The sequence below is a fragment of the Oncorhynchus tshawytscha genome, linkage group LG20, assembly GCF_018296145.1.
Source record: "Oncorhynchus tshawytscha isolate Ot180627B linkage group LG20, Otsh_v2.0, whole genome shotgun sequence".
Lineage (NCBI taxonomy): Eukaryota > Metazoa > Chordata > Actinopteri > Salmoniformes > Salmonidae > Oncorhynchus > Oncorhynchus tshawytscha.
The window spans coordinates 18486167-18503212 of record NC_056448.1 but is presented as its reverse complement, the minus strand read 5'-3'; the positions used below and the strand labels follow the sequence as shown (position 1 = coordinate 18503212).

The 17046-nt window shown below is 42.1% G+C and overlaps 1 protein-coding gene across 2 annotated transcripts in view; it reads left to right on the top strand.

Annotated features, from left to right (window-relative positions):
• LOC112219350 (myosin-IIIb) overlaps positions 1-17046 on the top strand; it is a 50486-nt gene that overhangs the window by 11094 nt on the left and 22346 nt on the right. For both annotated transcript variants that reach the window (XR_002948746.2, XM_024380517.2), the window contains exons 4-11: positions 2191-2293; positions 6902-7004; positions 7231-7387; positions 8412-8514; positions 8790-8915; positions 14011-14119; positions 14676-14792; positions 14926-15026. Coding sequence is in view for 1 of the 2 variants with exons in the window: in XM_024380517.2 (XP_024236285.1) it covers positions 2191-2293; positions 6902-7004; positions 7231-7387; positions 8412-8514; positions 8790-8915; positions 14011-14119; positions 14676-14792; positions 14926-15026 (919 nt within the window). In the remaining variant the exon portion in view is untranslated. The remainder of the gene's footprint in view (positions 1-2190; positions 2294-6901; positions 7005-7230; positions 7388-8411; positions 8515-8789; positions 8916-14010; positions 14120-14675; positions 14793-14925; positions 15027-17046) is intronic.

Genomic DNA, 17046 nt, shown 5'->3' with positions numbered 1-17046 from the left:
AGATCACCCGCCTAAATGCAAAGGTAAACCCACACATTAGCATGTAAATAACACTTCTATTTTTAACAATGGAAAGGGTCCGACAAAGGGAATGTATGTCTCATAGGTAATATATCTATTTTATAACATGGGTGTTGATCTCGCTTCATTGGAGGCCAATAAACATGCTAAAGAGTTGCAATGGAGTCTAGACTCTAAATGGGATAAGGAAGTAATTCATTCAACAGCCAGGCATTATCAGTTCTCCCAGGATTTTGAACTATGAATGTAGTTCTTGGGCTTGCAGTTGGGGAATGTAGAGAGTTCTGAAGCAAACATCATGCAGAAAGTCGAGACTGAGGCTATACTGGAAAAACAACCAGCGATGATGTCATGGAAACATGCCCAGCATTGAAATGAAAAAAGGTTTAAAAACATCTATTAGTAAAATGCCATTTGCAATCAGAGCTTATCACAAAAGCCCTAGGCCATGCTTGGCTTTCTCCCCTTGGCAGGAAGCAGCATGGTGGCATCAACAGAGTGTAGACTACATACAGTGAAGGCACTATCAGCAGCACATGCACATTTGCAAGTCCTATTGCTCATGCAAAACCCTGCACTGGTTTTCAAGTACTACTCATGTGTACAGCTTATCAATTTGGGAGAGACATATCAAGCTCCTGCAATTTGGCTGCCAAATGTCTTTAATTATTGGTCACTAGAAACCCGAAAAGGTAGGATGACGTTCTGAGCTGATATTGTAGTGATATTGTGTTATCTGTGCCAAATTTAATCTTACAGTCACAGTGTTCAAAAGGTGTATATAGTGCCCTCCACTAAAATTGGCACACTTGGTAAATATGAGCAAAACGGGCTGTGAAGAAAATGTCTTTGCTGTTTGTCCTCTTGGTCTTTCATTCAAAATATTCACAAAAATCTAACCTTTTAATTGAAGTGTAATGATTAAAATAAATGTGAAAAGTTTGTGTGCCACAAATTCTTATGAGTAAAATGTAACTGAAGTATCTTCCCATTCATATTTTAAGTTCACCTGAGTGTTTGGGAACAATTAAGAGGTAAGCCATGACTTCCTGTTTCACTGGGGTATAAATATGAGATGTGACAGGCCAAGTTCCCATCATCATCCATCACTATGGGAAAGATCTGAGAATACAGTAATGATGTGCGACAAAAGGTTGTTGAGCTGCACAAATAGCTCAACAGTTGAAAATGCCCATTTTCACTATTGGGGCAATAATTAAGACGTTTTTAAAGCAACTGGAGATGTTAACAATCGGCCAGGAAGAGGACGTGTGTCTATATTGACCCCACGCACAGTGAAGAGTGGCCAAAAAATCTCTAAGGATCACAGCTGGAGAATTGCAGACGTTAGTTGGGTGTTGGGGTCAGAAAGTCTCCAACTATGATTAGACGACGCCTACATAACCACAAGTTGTTTGGGAGGGTTGCAATAAAAAAAAGCCTTTGCTGTCATCAAACAACAAACTCAAGTGTTTACAGTTTGCCAAACGTTACTGGAACTTTCAATGGGACTGGATTCTATGGTCAGATGAGGACAAAATAGAGCTTTTTGGAAACAAACACAAGAGGTGGGTTTGGCATAGACAGAAACATATCCATGCAGAAAATAACCACATCCTCATTGTGAAGTATGGTGGTGGATCTTTGTTGTAGGCCTGTATTTCTTCCAAAGGACTGGTTGGATCTTCCAGCAGGACAATGATCCAAAGCACACCTCAAATCAGCACACATTGTTCACTGACCACAGAACCAAGGTTTTGCCATGCCATCTCAGTCCCCTGACCTAAACCCCATAGAAAACCTGTGGGATGAGATGAAGAGGAGAGTCCACAAGTGGGAAATCTCCAAATTTGAAGGCTCTGGAGAGTGTTGTGTTCTCCAACCTCATTACTCATTATAGGAGAAGACTCCGAGATAATTAATTATGTTAAACAGTAATATAAAAAAATCATTGCCCGTTTTGCTCATATTTACCAAGCATGCCAATATTAGTGGTGCGCTCTGTATCTTGGTAGTCTGTGTATGATGGCAATACACTGCTTTTTTTTTTTTCTTTACATTTGAGAAATTGATAATGTCTATATTCAATGTCATACTACAGACGTACTACATAACTCAAATGATACACTGCCAGTTATTTCTAATGGAGTCTTTTTACCGTGACCGTAGTGGGGAGAGTGGAGCAGGAAAAACGGAGAGCACCAAGCTGCTGCTCAGACAGATCATGGAGCTGTGCAGAGCCAACTCTCAGCTGGAGCAACAGATATTACAGGTAAGACCTCATACCTACACCAATGTATGTCAAGAAAGACATTTGTAATTCTCTTATCTAATGCTAACACGGAGCAACATATTGCCAGTAAGCTAGAGCTCTATTATATCTATAATAATGCTCACTTACACTGAGTATAGCAAACATTAGGAACAAGTTCCTAATATTGAGCCAGGGATGCTGGCCCATGTTGACTCCAATGCTTCCCACAGTTGTCAAGTTGGCTGGATGTCCTTTGGGTGGTGGACCTTTCTTGATACACACGGGAAACGATTTAGTGTGAAAAACCCAGCAGCGTTGCAGTTCTTGACACAAACCGTTGCGCCTGGCACCTACTATCATACCCTGTTCAATGGCACTTAAATATTTTGTCTTGCCCATTCACTCTGAATGGCACACTTACACAATCCATGTCTCAAGGCTTTTTAACCTGTCTCCTCCCCTTCATCTACACAGATTTAAAGTGGATTTAGCAAGTGACTTCAATAAGGGATCATAGCTTTTACCTGGATTCACCTGATCACTCTGTGCCCAAGAACACTAAGACCTATGTGAGAATGCTGTTCATTGACTACAGCTCAGTGTTCAACACCATAGTACCCTCAAAGCTCATCAATAAGCTAGGGATCCTGTGACAAAACACCTCCCTCTGCAACTGGATCATGGACTTCCTGATGGGCTGCCCCCAGGTAGTAAGGGTAGGTAGCAACACATCCGCCATGCTGATCCACAACACAGGGGTCCCTCATGGGTGCGTGCTCAGTCCCCTCCAGTACTCCCTGTTCACTCATAACTGCACGACTCCAACACCATTAAGTTTGCCGATGACACAACAGTGGTAGGCCTGATCACCGACAATGAGGAGACAGCCTATAGGGAGGAGGTCAGAGACCTGGCCGTGTGGTGCCAGGACAACAACCTCTCCCTCAACGTAATCAAGACTAAGGAGATGATCGTGGACTACAGGAAAAAGAGGACCGAGCACGCCCCCATTCTCATCAACGGGGCTGCAGTGGAGCAGGTTGAGAGCTTCAAGTTACTTGGTGTCCACATCACCAACAAACTAACATGGTCCAAGCATACCAAGACAGTCGTGAAGAGGGCACGACAAAACCTATTCCCCCTCAGGAGACTGAAAAGATTTGGCATGGGTCCTCAGATTCTCAAAAGGTTCTACAGCTGCACGATCGAGAGCATCCTGCCTGACTGGTTACATCACTGCCTGGTATGGCAAGTGCTCGGCCTCCGACTGCAAGGCACTACAGAGGATAGTGCGAACGGCCCACTACATCACTGGGGCCAAGCTCCCAGCCATCCAGGACCTCTATACCAGGTGATGTCAGAGGATCGCCCTAAAAATTGTCAAAGACTCCAGCCACCCTAGTTGATAGACTGTTCTCTCTGCTACCACATGGCAAGCGGTACCAGAGCGCCAAGTGTAGGTCCAAGTGGCTTCTAAACAACTTCTGCTCCCAAGCCATAAGACTCCTGAACACCCAATCAAATGGCTACCCAGACCCCCCCCGCCCCCCTTTACGCCGCTGCTACGCTCTGTTCTCATCTATGCATGGTTACTTTAACTCTACCCACTTGTACATATTACCTCAACTAACCGGTGCCCCCGCACATTGACTCTACCAGTACCCCCCTGTGTATATAGTCTCGCTATTGTTATTTTACTGCTGCTCTTTAATTACTTGTTACTTTTATTAATTATCCATATATTTTTTAAAAACTGCATTATTGGTTAGGGGCTTGTAAGTAAGCATTTCACTAAGGTCTACACCTGCTGTATTCGGTGCATGTGACTAATACGATTTGATTTGTTTTGTATGCTCAGTGTATATCAGACAAATAAGAGTAATAACAATTGGGTTGGGTGCTGCAGATATGGGAGACCGATACTGCAGCTAACAGAGTAGACTGATTTCGACACAACCCTTCTACCACACCTCAGGCTTGCTCTCATACCTCAATTTAAATGAACATGGAATGGAACATTCTTCTTTTTGCCTCGAGCATAGCTGAATGGGCGTTGGATGAGGTTGCCCCAAACACTGATCCAGTTTGTCAACTTGTATACAGCAACCGTAGCACTGGCACATGAAGGATGTGTGATCACACCTTGATGACATCACCACCTTGATGCTCATCTTTGTGTGCAGATAAATATAGGGTTGGCCGGGGACTCGTGACCTGCTCAGAACACTCATTCCAACGTCTGTGAGTCAGCCATTTTTGTGAGTCATTCAGTTCGAAAACGGGCCATTTATTGTCCTACTTTGTTCTTTTACGGTCCCACCTTCAGGTTGACGTGGCTTTTATGGGAGAGAAACCATGACATGTAATGTTTGCATTAAAAAAATGGCCTTGATTGTTGTATTATCATAGTCCTGCCCACTGTTTAGTCAGAAGATGTAGCAGTGATAAAGATGTGCGTGTTCTAGAGGGTATAATAATCTTGAACAGGTTAGATTACCTGATGTCCCAGTGTTCACACTTATGTTCCAACAAACAGAGCACACCATGCACTATGCAGAGACCCACACTTGGGAAATTAACCAATTAGCATAGACCTCAGTTCATTGCACACCTCTCGTAGGAACTAGTCTCCGGTTGCCTATTGTTTCCCGCAGGCAAGACTCGACAAGTTCAGTTGGCCCTAAGGCTGCCCAATTCTGATATTTTTTTCACTAATTGGTCATGTTTCTGGTTTTCTGCCACAACCCAAGAGAAACTTCCTTCCCACCATTTTGGAAATGCAAATTAAATATCATACCTGTTACATCCTCTTGGCGTCCCGACTGTGAGTATAATGGTAAACAAACAGACATGACCGATGTCTTTCTTTGGTCTCTCCTCTCTCACGCTCGAGAAGCTCTCTGTGGGAGACGAGATGAGATGGTCTTGAGGAAAATTCTTGAAGTGTGGGAAATTCTGCCGGCCTTTCTAGGGAATTGTATCTCTGGGACTTGGTGGGAGTGATTGGCTGGCTCCTTGGCTATGAGCTAGGGTTCAGCGAAAGCCTGTGTTTGACAAAACGTTTATATTACACTAACATTATTCAAGAGTACATACAGTATTGATGTGATTAGAGTAGATATGGAGTTGATTATCTTGTACAGTATTTCTTAAGTCAGTATTCTGTAGTACTAGGTCCATGTACATTCACTACTTATTCTCTTACACGGAAGTGTTACAGATGCATGTTCTCTCTAGTATTCTACACCTTTTTGGAAGAGTGGGAAATGTAGTTTAACTGACCAATACTAGACGACATACAGTAAGAATGGAAATATGCTTTGCCAGAGATGGCCACATGTTCAAAGTCACTACTTTCTCTATGCCACACAATTGTGTGTGTGTGTCTTCTGAGCGGAGCAGGGAGAATTGGAAGCGCCGTAGAGGGAACACAGAGACTTCCAGCAGTCAAAACAACATATTTTCCAGACTTTTACATCTTCCATTTCCTCCTGCTGTTCTCTTGCGTTCTTCTGATGTGTTTGATACTAACTTAGGGTCTCCGAGTCCAAATAAACACTCATAATGCAAATTCTACAACTATTTTTCATAACTCACTGTTCACACCAAACAATTCTGTTTTATAAAGGTGCTCCCTGGAACAAGTAAATAGTATTTACAACCTCACTTGACTGATCCAAAATATGGTAGAGTTTCTACCCTCTGACTGTTCTCAACAGTTGGCCGTGTAATTGAAGGGATGGAGGAAGTGAGCATTTAGATGTGAAGTTATAAGGGTGACATACTGTATGTTGACAGGATGTCCTGTGTCATTGATTTGTATGCAATCCTCTCAGTGTGGGGACCGCCAACTAGGACATTGGTTGCATTACAATTTGTTTAACAATATTGTTGAAAAAAAACAAGTCTAGTGCTCTTACTGCATTCTTCTGTATGTTTACTGTTAACTTTTGCACACTGGTTAAGTCCTCACCACCACATCAATTCCAATGGCCTGTTAGATTTCAACACGCTGACATGACTTGTAATATCAAGTAAAAGATGTCCATTTATTTTTACAGCTACAATGAGCCTGCTGTTTGTCCCTGAATAAGAGCATGTATTGTCTTCTACTTTCAACTTCCACTTCCTCTCTTCTCCTGAGGTGTCAGATATAATGAATTTCCTAATTAATCCAATGACCTTTTGTCTTGGGTATTCATTTCCTCCATGCAAAGTGGAGAACTCTTGATGTTGCTGCTCTGGTATTGGGCTTTCATATTAACACAGCCTTTACTTTCTAGTAAAGAAACAAGAGACACTGGTCATGAATTTCATATTTTATTGCGTCCACACTACAATGTTTTAATTCTCCCCTGTGTATCAGATAATAAACCCTCGGTGTGTTTTGATGCCTAGCCTCATGTGACAGCTGGCCAATGTTCTCTCTGATGTAATGTCGTCAGGCACACGGCTAGTGAATTACTCTAGTACTGATGCCTCATGGAAGGTTGCAAATGGATGTCAAGAATCTATTTATGTCTTTATGATTGGGGCTTGGTCACGGCAAACTCCTGGCACTCATTTAGGATCACTATCATGTAAGTTCTGGAGCTGTACTAATCTTGTACTGTATGGTATTTCTAGGTGAATCCTCTGCTGGAGGCCTTTGGCAATGCCCAGACTGTGATGAATGACAACAGCAGTCGCTTCGGGAAGTACATTCAGCTGCGCTTCCACAACTCCTCAGGTGTGTGTGTGTTTGTGTGTGTGTGTGTGAAGTTTTTGAATCATCTATTGGCGTGTGCTTATGTTAAAATGAGTTTATTTATACACTTGCGAGAGAAAGTATTTCCTGTGAATTACGTGATGATTACATTGATACGACAAAGACATTCAGATGCAGGACGACTTATTTTAGCGTATAATGTGTTGTAACACTGAACCTGTATGTGTATGGTGCTGTTATCTGACAGTCAAAGGAGCTAAGATCAACGAGTACCTCCTGGAGAAGTCTCGTGTGGTCCACCAGGATGAGGGCGAGAGGAACTTCCATATCTTCTACTGCATGCTGGCGGGCATCTCCCCGGAGGACAAAGACATGTATGGACTCCTGGATCCCACGCAGTACAGGTGGGTCCGACTGTGATGTAATCACCCTGCAACGTTTCCTCAACAGTGAGTACAGTGAGTGTGGTCTGGGAATCAGTTCAAAAATACCACACTGTGTGTCATAGTTCACACACACTCTATAATCACTAATAGCCATGATGTCATCTTACTGTAATGTTCTCTGCAGGGTGAGATACTGACTTATTTTTTAAAATTCAAGCTTTATTTAGCTAGACAAGGCAATTAAGAACAAATTCTTATTTACAATGATGGCCTAGCCCGGCCAAACACTAACCCAGACAAGCCTGGGCCAATTGTGCGCCTCCCCATGGGACTCCTAATCGCGGCTGTGATACAGCCTGGAATCAAACCAGTGCCTCTAGCACTGAGATGCAGTGCCTTAGACCGCTGCGCCACTCGGGAGCCCAAGCTGATTAAGCTGACTATCTTCCAGTAATAACTCATATAATATCATACAACATATTGTATTTTCTTCTTGTCACTTTCTTATCACAGTTTCAAGCTGTAAGTGTCTAAGTAATTCATATTTTTTCCTGGCATAAACCAAGGTGTTTGTTTTGAAACTCTGCTATCTAGGTCTAATATTACTGTCTTTTTGGTTCTCATGGCTTATACGAGTAGCGACCACAGAGTTCTCAGTGTTCTACAGTATGTATATGCTACTTGTATTTCACTTCTTCTTGACAGTTGAACAGGCCTGGAGTGAAATGCTAGGTATTCAAACAATGTGGTGTGTGTAGAGGCCTACCATACAATGTAGTTGTTGTGCCCTACAATAGTGGGTTCCCTACTATGTTGTACAGCCTTTACAATACAGTGCACCAATGTAGAAGCCTCAGTGTTTGTCTATCCGAGATGCATAATGTATATAATGTATTTACCCTCATTCCTTCATATGAAGCCTATATATATATGTGTGTGTGTGTGTGTGTGTGTGTGTGTGTGTGTGTGTGTGTGTGTGTAGTTATCTGTGCTCACCCATCAGATCTGTATAAATGTGTTTCTGTGGCTATGTGTCTGTCAGGTATCTGAATGGGCGGTACGGCTCGGAGGACATAGTAAGGAAATGGGGGGAGAAGTACAGTGAGGTGTGTAACGCCATGGACATGGTGGGATTTGAGGAACAGGTAAGACCTCTCATTGGAAAACTATCTTTCTCATCCTCTTACAGTATATCGGTCATAAAAGCAAACTCATATTGTCCGTATTGCCATGGGCTGGGATTTCACATTTTCTCCATGAACATCTGAATGTACTTTAATGTTCGTCTAATTGGTTGATTGACTGATAAACGAATGGGTTGATGAATAAGCTGATTAACCAAAAGATAATTGACCAATTGATTTGATGATTGATTGACTGACAAAATGGACTGATACATATGTATATGTTGTGTCATCAGGAGAAGGTAGACATGATGACTATTCTAGCAGGGATCCTTTCTCTGGGAAACATCATGTTTGAGCCCACAGAGACCGACGCTCTCAGGGTCACCGACAAGTCTATGGGCTGGCTCAAAGCCACAGCCGTGAGTCTACTCTACAGCCTCCTCTCCTCTTCTTTCATCCCGTCTTATTTTACTTAACAAGAAAATGATTTGGATCAGGGCTTTCCAACTTTCCTGGAGAGCTACCCTCCTGTCGGTTTTCGTTCCAGTTACTATAACCTGATTCAGCTTACCAACCAGCTAATTACTAGAATCAGTTGAGCTAGATAACCTACAGGACGGTAGCTCTCCACGAACAGGGTTGGAGAGCCATGGTTTAGATACTGTCTCAATTATTACCAACTTGAGGATCTCTTTTTTTTATGTTTATGGATTGATGAATAATCCATAAATTCACCTTTGTCCTTTTTGTCAATTTATTCACCTTTGTCCTTGTTTGTTAACGGTTCCCTTTATCTGAAGTACAGTAATTACAGAAGCAACTGTCTGTTAACATTTACAATTTCCTTATTGACCTGTGGGTGTTTTTCCAAATAGGCAATTCACATTTAGCTTGTTTTCCTCTAATAGTTTCATCCCTGACATTGACATAACAAAAGAGAGACTTCGAGAACAGCTCCAACAGTAGAAGAGTCCATGTGTTGGACTAATAATAATATATTTTAATAAGTTACAATTCATATAAGGAAATCAGTCAATTGAAAGAGAGGGTCTAATTTCTATCTATGGATTTCACATGACTGGGCAAGGGTGCAGCCATGGGTGGGCCATTTGGAAGCCAGGCCCAGACAATCAGAATGAGTTTTTCCCCACAAAAGGGCTTTATTACAGACAGAAATACTTCGACGCACCCCCTCAGACGAAGCTGTATGTGGAGGTCCTGGGCTGGCGTGGTTATACGTGGTCTGCTGTTGTGAGGCCGTTCGGACGTACTGCCAAATTCTCAAAAACGACGTTGGGGCAGCTTATGGTAGATAAATTAACATTAAATGATCTAGCAACAGCTCTGGTGGACATTCCTGCAGTCAGCATGCCAATTGCATGCTCCCTCAACTTGAGGCATCTGTGTTGTGTGATAAAACTGCACATTTTAGAATGGCCGGTTATTGTCCCCAGCACAAGGTGCACCTGTGATCATGCTGTTTAATCAACTTATTGATATGACACACCTGTCAGGTGGATGGATTATCTTGGCAAAGGAGAAATGCTCACTAAAGGATGTAAACAAATGTGTGGTCAATTTGAGAAAAATAATATTTTTGTGCATATGGAACATTTCTGGGATCTTTTATTTCTGCTCATGAAACATGGGACCAACACTGTACATGTTGTGTTTATATATATTTTTCTATATATTTTATATAGTGCCTTTCATTACAATGAGCATCTCAAAGTCCCTTACAAAATAAACTTCTAGCGTTCTGGTAGTTATTGGACGATGGTCTTCCACAACTTCAGATGAAAGGTTGAGACCGTTCAGAAGGGCAGTAGGCCTAGCTTGAGTGGCGGGAGCTGCAATGGTAGCGGAATGGAGGGAGATCAGTCCGGTCCGGAGCTTATCATCGGGCACCTTGTCTCCTGTTCCTCCGTAGGTAGGTTGGTTCGTTAACTAACGAAATTGTAGCAACCAGCTGGGTGAAGCTTTGGCAATTGTTAAAGCGGCAGAAGACTAGGCGAGCCTCATCTCCTCACACTGCAGGCCACAGCCTTCTAGAAACCGGTGCAGGTGGCACAAAAAGCCGGTGCTGTGTTTCATCATTTAAAATGATTGCGTAGCCAGCTAGCTAGCCAATCCAAACAAACAAACTGATTTGCCATTAGTCAATACCACCAGTCAGATATTTTAACTTGGCAACAGTCAGGAAGTTGTATATTTACATACTTATGTACAGGAGCTCTCAGCTTAGGCTGCTTCACTGTTCCATTATAGTGGTTTAAACAGCAGAAGAGAGGTGTCCAAGGACTACGGTTGGGGGGAAAAAAACTAGTGTTGTCAGTCCTAAGCATTCATAGTAAAATAAACAAGGGGATTGTTGAGCTAATTGCTACAGTCCTCACATAATGACCATGGACCGTTCTAACATGGGCAGCTGCTTGCTCCTGGAGACACAGTGTAGACACTTTTTTTTAGCGAAAGGAGTGTGTGTTTCTTGGTGTTCAACTAGTTTGCGTGTGTATGTGCATTATATTTAAACGTTCTACTGTGTCCATTAGTTTGTGTATGCATAGATCCACATGCAAAGATGCACAGATCCACAGGTGATAGTGGTGTGTGTGTGTGTGTGTGTGTGTGTGTGCATACATACGTGTGCCTTCTATTTAAACAGGTGAATGATTGCCCCCTCCTCCACAGTAACTCCCCCATAAGCAGCCTCCCAGGCAGGCTGGCGGTGGTGGGCTGAGCCGACATCTGGCCAGCTCAGATAAGACACAGTGCTTGTAAAAGGTCACGAGGGGCTATATTTGGAGTTGAATGGAGAGGTATTGCTCACAATGCTAGGTGTACTTCCAACTGACGTAGGATCAGCTGCCCTTTGCCCAGTTTTAATATGAGCAAAACAACTTCACAGATCCTGGTTATTGAGGTGATTCTAGCTCTAACAGCAGGGGTGATTTATTTGTATTTATTTAACCTTTATTTAACCAGGTAGGCCAGTTGAGACAGGTTCTCATTTACAACTGCGACCTGGCCAAGATAAAGCAAAGCAGTGCAACAAAAACAACAGAGTGGCACAAACAAACCTACAGTCAATAACATAATAGAAAAGAAAAATATTAAATCTATGTGCAGTGTGTGCAAATGTAGGGAGGTAGGCAATAAATAGGTCATTAATACTGGAGTGATAGATGTGCAGATGATGTGCAAGTAGAGATACTGGGGTGCAAAGAGCAAGAGGTTATGTAATAATATGGGGATGAGGTAGTTAGGTGTGCTATTTACAGATTGGCTGTGTACAGGTACAGTGATTGGTAAGCTGCTCTGACAGCTGATGCTTAAAGTTTGAGAGGGAGATATAAGACTCCAGCTTCAGTGATTTTTTTTTTTTTTTTTTTTTTTGCAATTCGTTCCAGTCATTGGCAACAGAGTAATTGGGGTGGCAGGTAGACTAGTGGTTAGATCTTTGGACTAGTAACCGAAAGGTTGCAAGATCAAATCCCAGAGCTGACAAGGTAAAAAAAAATATTTAAAAATAATCTGTTGTTCTGCCCCTGAAGAAGGTAGTTAACTCAGTGTTCCTTGGCCATCATTGAAAATAAGAATTTGTTCTTAACTGACTTGCCTAGTTAAATACATTTAAAAAAAAAAAAAATGTTTTAAGTGTTTGGGAATGCAATCTACCTGCTGGAGCGCGTGCTAGGCTTTCCCTAGCAAAGACTAGATGACCTGGACGAGAGCATACAGGTTGCAGTGGTGGGTAGTATTATGGGGCTTTGGTGACAAAACTGTGATAGACTACATCCAGTTTTCTGAGTAGAGTGCTGGGGGCTGTAAGTTGATTAAACAGCATGATGACAGGTGCACCTTGTGCTGGGGACAATAACCGACATCACCGAAGTCAAGGATCGGTAGGATAGTCAGTTTTAATAGGGTTTGTTTGGCAGCATGAGTGAAGGAGTCTTTGTTGCGATATAGGAAGCCAATTCTAGATTTAATTTTGGATTGGAGATGCTTAATGTGAGTCTGGAAGGAGAGTTTACAGTCTAACCAGACACCTAGGTATTTGTAGTTGTCCGCATATTCTAGGTCAGAACGGTCCAGAGTAGTGATGTTAGTCAGGAGGATGTGGGCAGCAATCAGTTGAAGAGCATGCATTTAGTTTTACTAGCGTTTAAGAGCAGTTGGAGGCCACGGAAGTAGGGTTGTATGGCATTCAAGCTTGTTTGGAGGTTTGTTAACACAGTGTCCAAAGAAGGGCCAGAAGTATACAGAATGGTGTCGTCTGCGTAGAGGTGGATCAGAGAATCACCAGCAGCAAGAGCGACATCATTGATATATACAGAGAAAAGAGTCGGCCCGAGAATTGAACCCTGTGGCACCCCCATAGCGACTGCCAGAGGTCCGGACAACCGGCCCTCAGATTTGACACACTGAACTCTGTCTGAGAAGTAGTTGGTGAACCAGGCGAGGCTTCTCAAATGACTGCCAAGGCTATTGAGTCTGCTGATAAGAATGCGGTGATTGACAGTCGAAAGCCGTGGCCAGGTCGACGAATATGGCTGCACAGTACTGTTTTATCGATGGCGGTTATGATATTGTTTAGGACCTTGTGGCTGAGGTGCACCCATGACCAGCTCTGAAACCAGATTGCATAGTGGCTGCACAGTACTGTTTTATCGATTTTGGCGGATTATGATAGTGTCTCCCCCTTTTTGTTTATCTTTGGGGACCTTGTGAACAGGGCTGAGGTGCACCCTGATAATTTTGACCAGCTCTGTTTTTTAAACCAGATTTTGCATAGCAGCAATGGTGGAGAAGATATGGTGGGATTAGAGCATGCTAGCAGTGGTCATGGTGATCTGTTTAATAACCTTGGCTAGCAGCCAGGGTGATTAGAGCATGCTAGCAGCCAGGGTGATTAGAGCATGCTAGCAGCAGGGGTCTTATCACTGTAAGTGTTTCTCCTTTTGTGATGCTAATGCTAAACTGTTGCTAATATAGACAAACCCAAAATGTTGGGTTGCTGACTCTGGTCCGCTGAATACTACTGGGTATACAGACATGAGCCGAATGTATATTTTGATTGAACTATACATTTTGAAGGCTAATTAGTAATAAAGTAGTACTACATTGTGAAATCTACAGCACTTGGTCTGTTTCCCCTTTTTGACATTGATTAATTGAAAGTATCGTTGTCTGAGGATGGCCTTTGTTTGATATCTGGCAGGAATTTTGCATGCCTAGCATTGCCATGACCTTAGCTTTGCATGTTCAGTAGGGCCACTTCTGGGTTAAAGGGGCCTTGGGGCTAGCATAGAGGTTGCTTTTGGTTAAAATGTGTGTCACTCACTATACCAGTGTATCACTTTATCAGTGGTCTAAATGTTTGTTTATTTATGAACCTAGCAGTGATTTTTATTTTTTTTGTGTGTAAAATATAACTTGTCTGCTTTGTGCACTTTCTATTTAGACCTATGTTTTTGTGTGATTAATATTTGTGTGTGTTTGCCTTCTCAGGGTCAGTTTGGGGTGCAGGAGGAGGAGTTGCTGAGGAGTCTGACCTGTACTCTGTCTGTAATGAGAGGAGAGGCCATCCGCAGGCTGCACAACCAGCAGCAGGCTGAGGGTAAGGAGAAAAACACTCAAGCACTGGTCCGGGATCAACTTTCCCTACCACCATCACCTTGGCCATTACGAAGGAGGGCCTGAGTTAGTATTAACCACCATGGATACTAACTGTTCCATGGTGGTTAATACTGGGTCCGGTTTCCTCTTTCACTGGGTCTTTCCATGAAACCGGAGAGCACTATGTTTGTGTAGCTACATACCTGACAATGCTAGAACACAAGTATGAACATAACAGGATACGGTTTCGTACAATCAATGTGGTGTGTCTTTAGCGCTTATTACTAGTGCCAACCAGGCATGTCCTTGAGGTACTTGGACAGCTTTGAGTTTTCACCCTAATGGTTAAGGCTGGGATTTAGGGAGGGTAAGCTGACCACAACTTCCTCCTAGAGTATTTAAATGAGGCCCATGTTTGGCTGACCAACTAGTGCAAATAGAGACAGCTTTTAGCATCAATGGGAGTGGGAAAAAAGAGCAAAAGCTCAGTATGGAAATGCTATTAATGTTTTTTCAAGAGAGCTTGACTCCATTAATATTAATATGCGTATTTGCAGATGCCAGGGACTCCATCGCCAAAGTGGCTTACGGGAGAGTATTCGGCTGGATCGTCAGTAAAGTTAACGAACTGCTGGCTCCCAACGTTGACTTTGACGTTGAGCTCAGTGAAATAGGTGAGTTTCAAGGGGAAACTTTTTAAGGCTTCAAATGTAATAAAATGGCTAAACTCTTCATATGTTTTCTTCATCGCAAGTAGAGATGGTCGATGTCAGATTGACTGTTCTGTTTTCTTGTTCTATAATACAGGTATCCTCGACATCTTCGGGTTTGAGAATTTTGCTGTTAACCGTTTCGAGCAGCTCTGCATCAACCTGGCCAATGAACAGCTGCAGTACTTCTTTAACCATGTAAGTGTAAATATCATTGCCACAAGGAAGTAGCCCTGTAATCTAGGGTGTTTCTCTATTTAAGTCCCATAAAATGACAGCCTGTAGGGTTTGTTAACTTGAGACTCAAACATTTAACAGAAACATGTGGCCAGCTTGTCTCTTTATTTAGTATTAGTAGAGGAACAGGAAAATTGTGAAGATACTCTACAATAGGTTCTGCTTTTTGAAATGGCTATAAATGCATATTCAGTGAAAGGCTTCAGAAAAATGAATTAAGTCTGAAAGTATTCAAACCCCTTGACTTTTTCCACATTTTGTTGTGTTATAGCCTGAATTTAAAATGTATTAAATGTAGATTTTGTGTCACTGATCTACACACAATACCCCATAATGTCAGTGAAATTATATTTGTGATTTAATGGCTGTGATGGGAGACAACTGAGGATGGATCAAAAACGTGTTTACCTCACAATACTAACCTAAAAGAAGTGAGCCTGTAAAGAATACAAATATTCCAAAACATGCCTCCTGTTTGCATTAAGGCACTAAAGTAAAACTACAAAAAAAAGTGTCCAAAAAAATGTACTTTATATCCTGCGTACACAGCCTTATGTTTGGGGCAAATCCAACACAACACATTACTGAGTATCAGTCTCCATATTTTCAAGCATAGTGTTGGCTGCATCATGTTAAGGATATGCTTGCAATCGTTAAGGACAGGGAAGTTTTTCAGGATAAAAAATAAACGGAATAGAGCTAAGCACAGGCAAAATCCTAGAGGAAAAGCTGGTTGTCTGCTTTCCACCAGACACTGGGAGATGAATTCACCTTTCAGCAGGACAATAACCTAAGGCCAAATGTACACTAGGTTTGCTTAGCAAAATGACAGTGAATGTTCCTGTGTGATCACTTGAACATCTATGGCAAGACTTGAAAATGGTTGTCTAGCAATGATCAACAACCAATTTTTGACAAAGCTTGAAGAATTTTGAAAATAATAATGGGCAAGTGTTGCACAATTCAGGTGTGGAAGGCTCTTAGAGACTTACCCAGAAAGACTCACAGCTGAAATTGCTGCCAAAGCTGCTTCTTTCTACAAAGTATTGACTCAGGGGTGTGAATACTTATGTAAATGTCCTATTTCTGTATTTAATTTTTAATACATTTGCAAACAGAGTTTTGCGTGTAGATGGGTGTGAAAAAAACATTTTATACATTTTCAGTTCAGGCTGTAATGCAACAAACTTTGGAATAAGTCAAGGGGTATGCACACTTTCTGAAGACACTGTACATATGCATGTGATTATGGAGTTAAAGACAGCTTATTTTTACTAGTCATGCTGCTGTAGTTTGGAGCACCATGCTCTAATAGTTAATATTAGACAATTTACCTGTTGGGCCTTTTTTCAGCACCATGTGAGCACTGAGTATATTGGTTTAAAAATATTGTCCACAAGTCCCACAAACAGTATTTGATACAAATGCCATAGGAAGAAAAGAATCCAACAAATGCCCACAAACCTTTTTGAGTAGATTTCCTGATATACTTGACTTGCACATTGATAAACATGACACCAGATCAGGAAGCGCAGGCTTTACTTTCTCCCTTAGGACTGAAATGTGAGGCCTCATCACCACCAGCCATGAAATCTCCCTTAACCCCTTTTCTTTTTGACATACAAAATGTTTATATGAAAGGGGGTCTGTGTTTAATCTCATATTCCACTCTGTCATTTACAGCTTTTGAGTACTTCGCTGGGTGGGGGTAGAAATCTGCTTGTGATTATTTATCATTGTCGGATCACTACACTGCATTATACGCTGAGTGTACAAACACATTAAGAACAATTTCCTAATATTGAGTTGCATCCCCCTTTGCCCTCAGAACAGACTCAATTCGTTGGTGCATGGACTCTACAAGGTATCAAGCGATCCACAGGGATGCTGGCCCATGTTGACTCCAATGCTTCCCACAGTTGTGTCAAGTTGGCTGGACGTCCTTTGTGTGGTGGACCGTTCTTAATAGACATAGAAAACT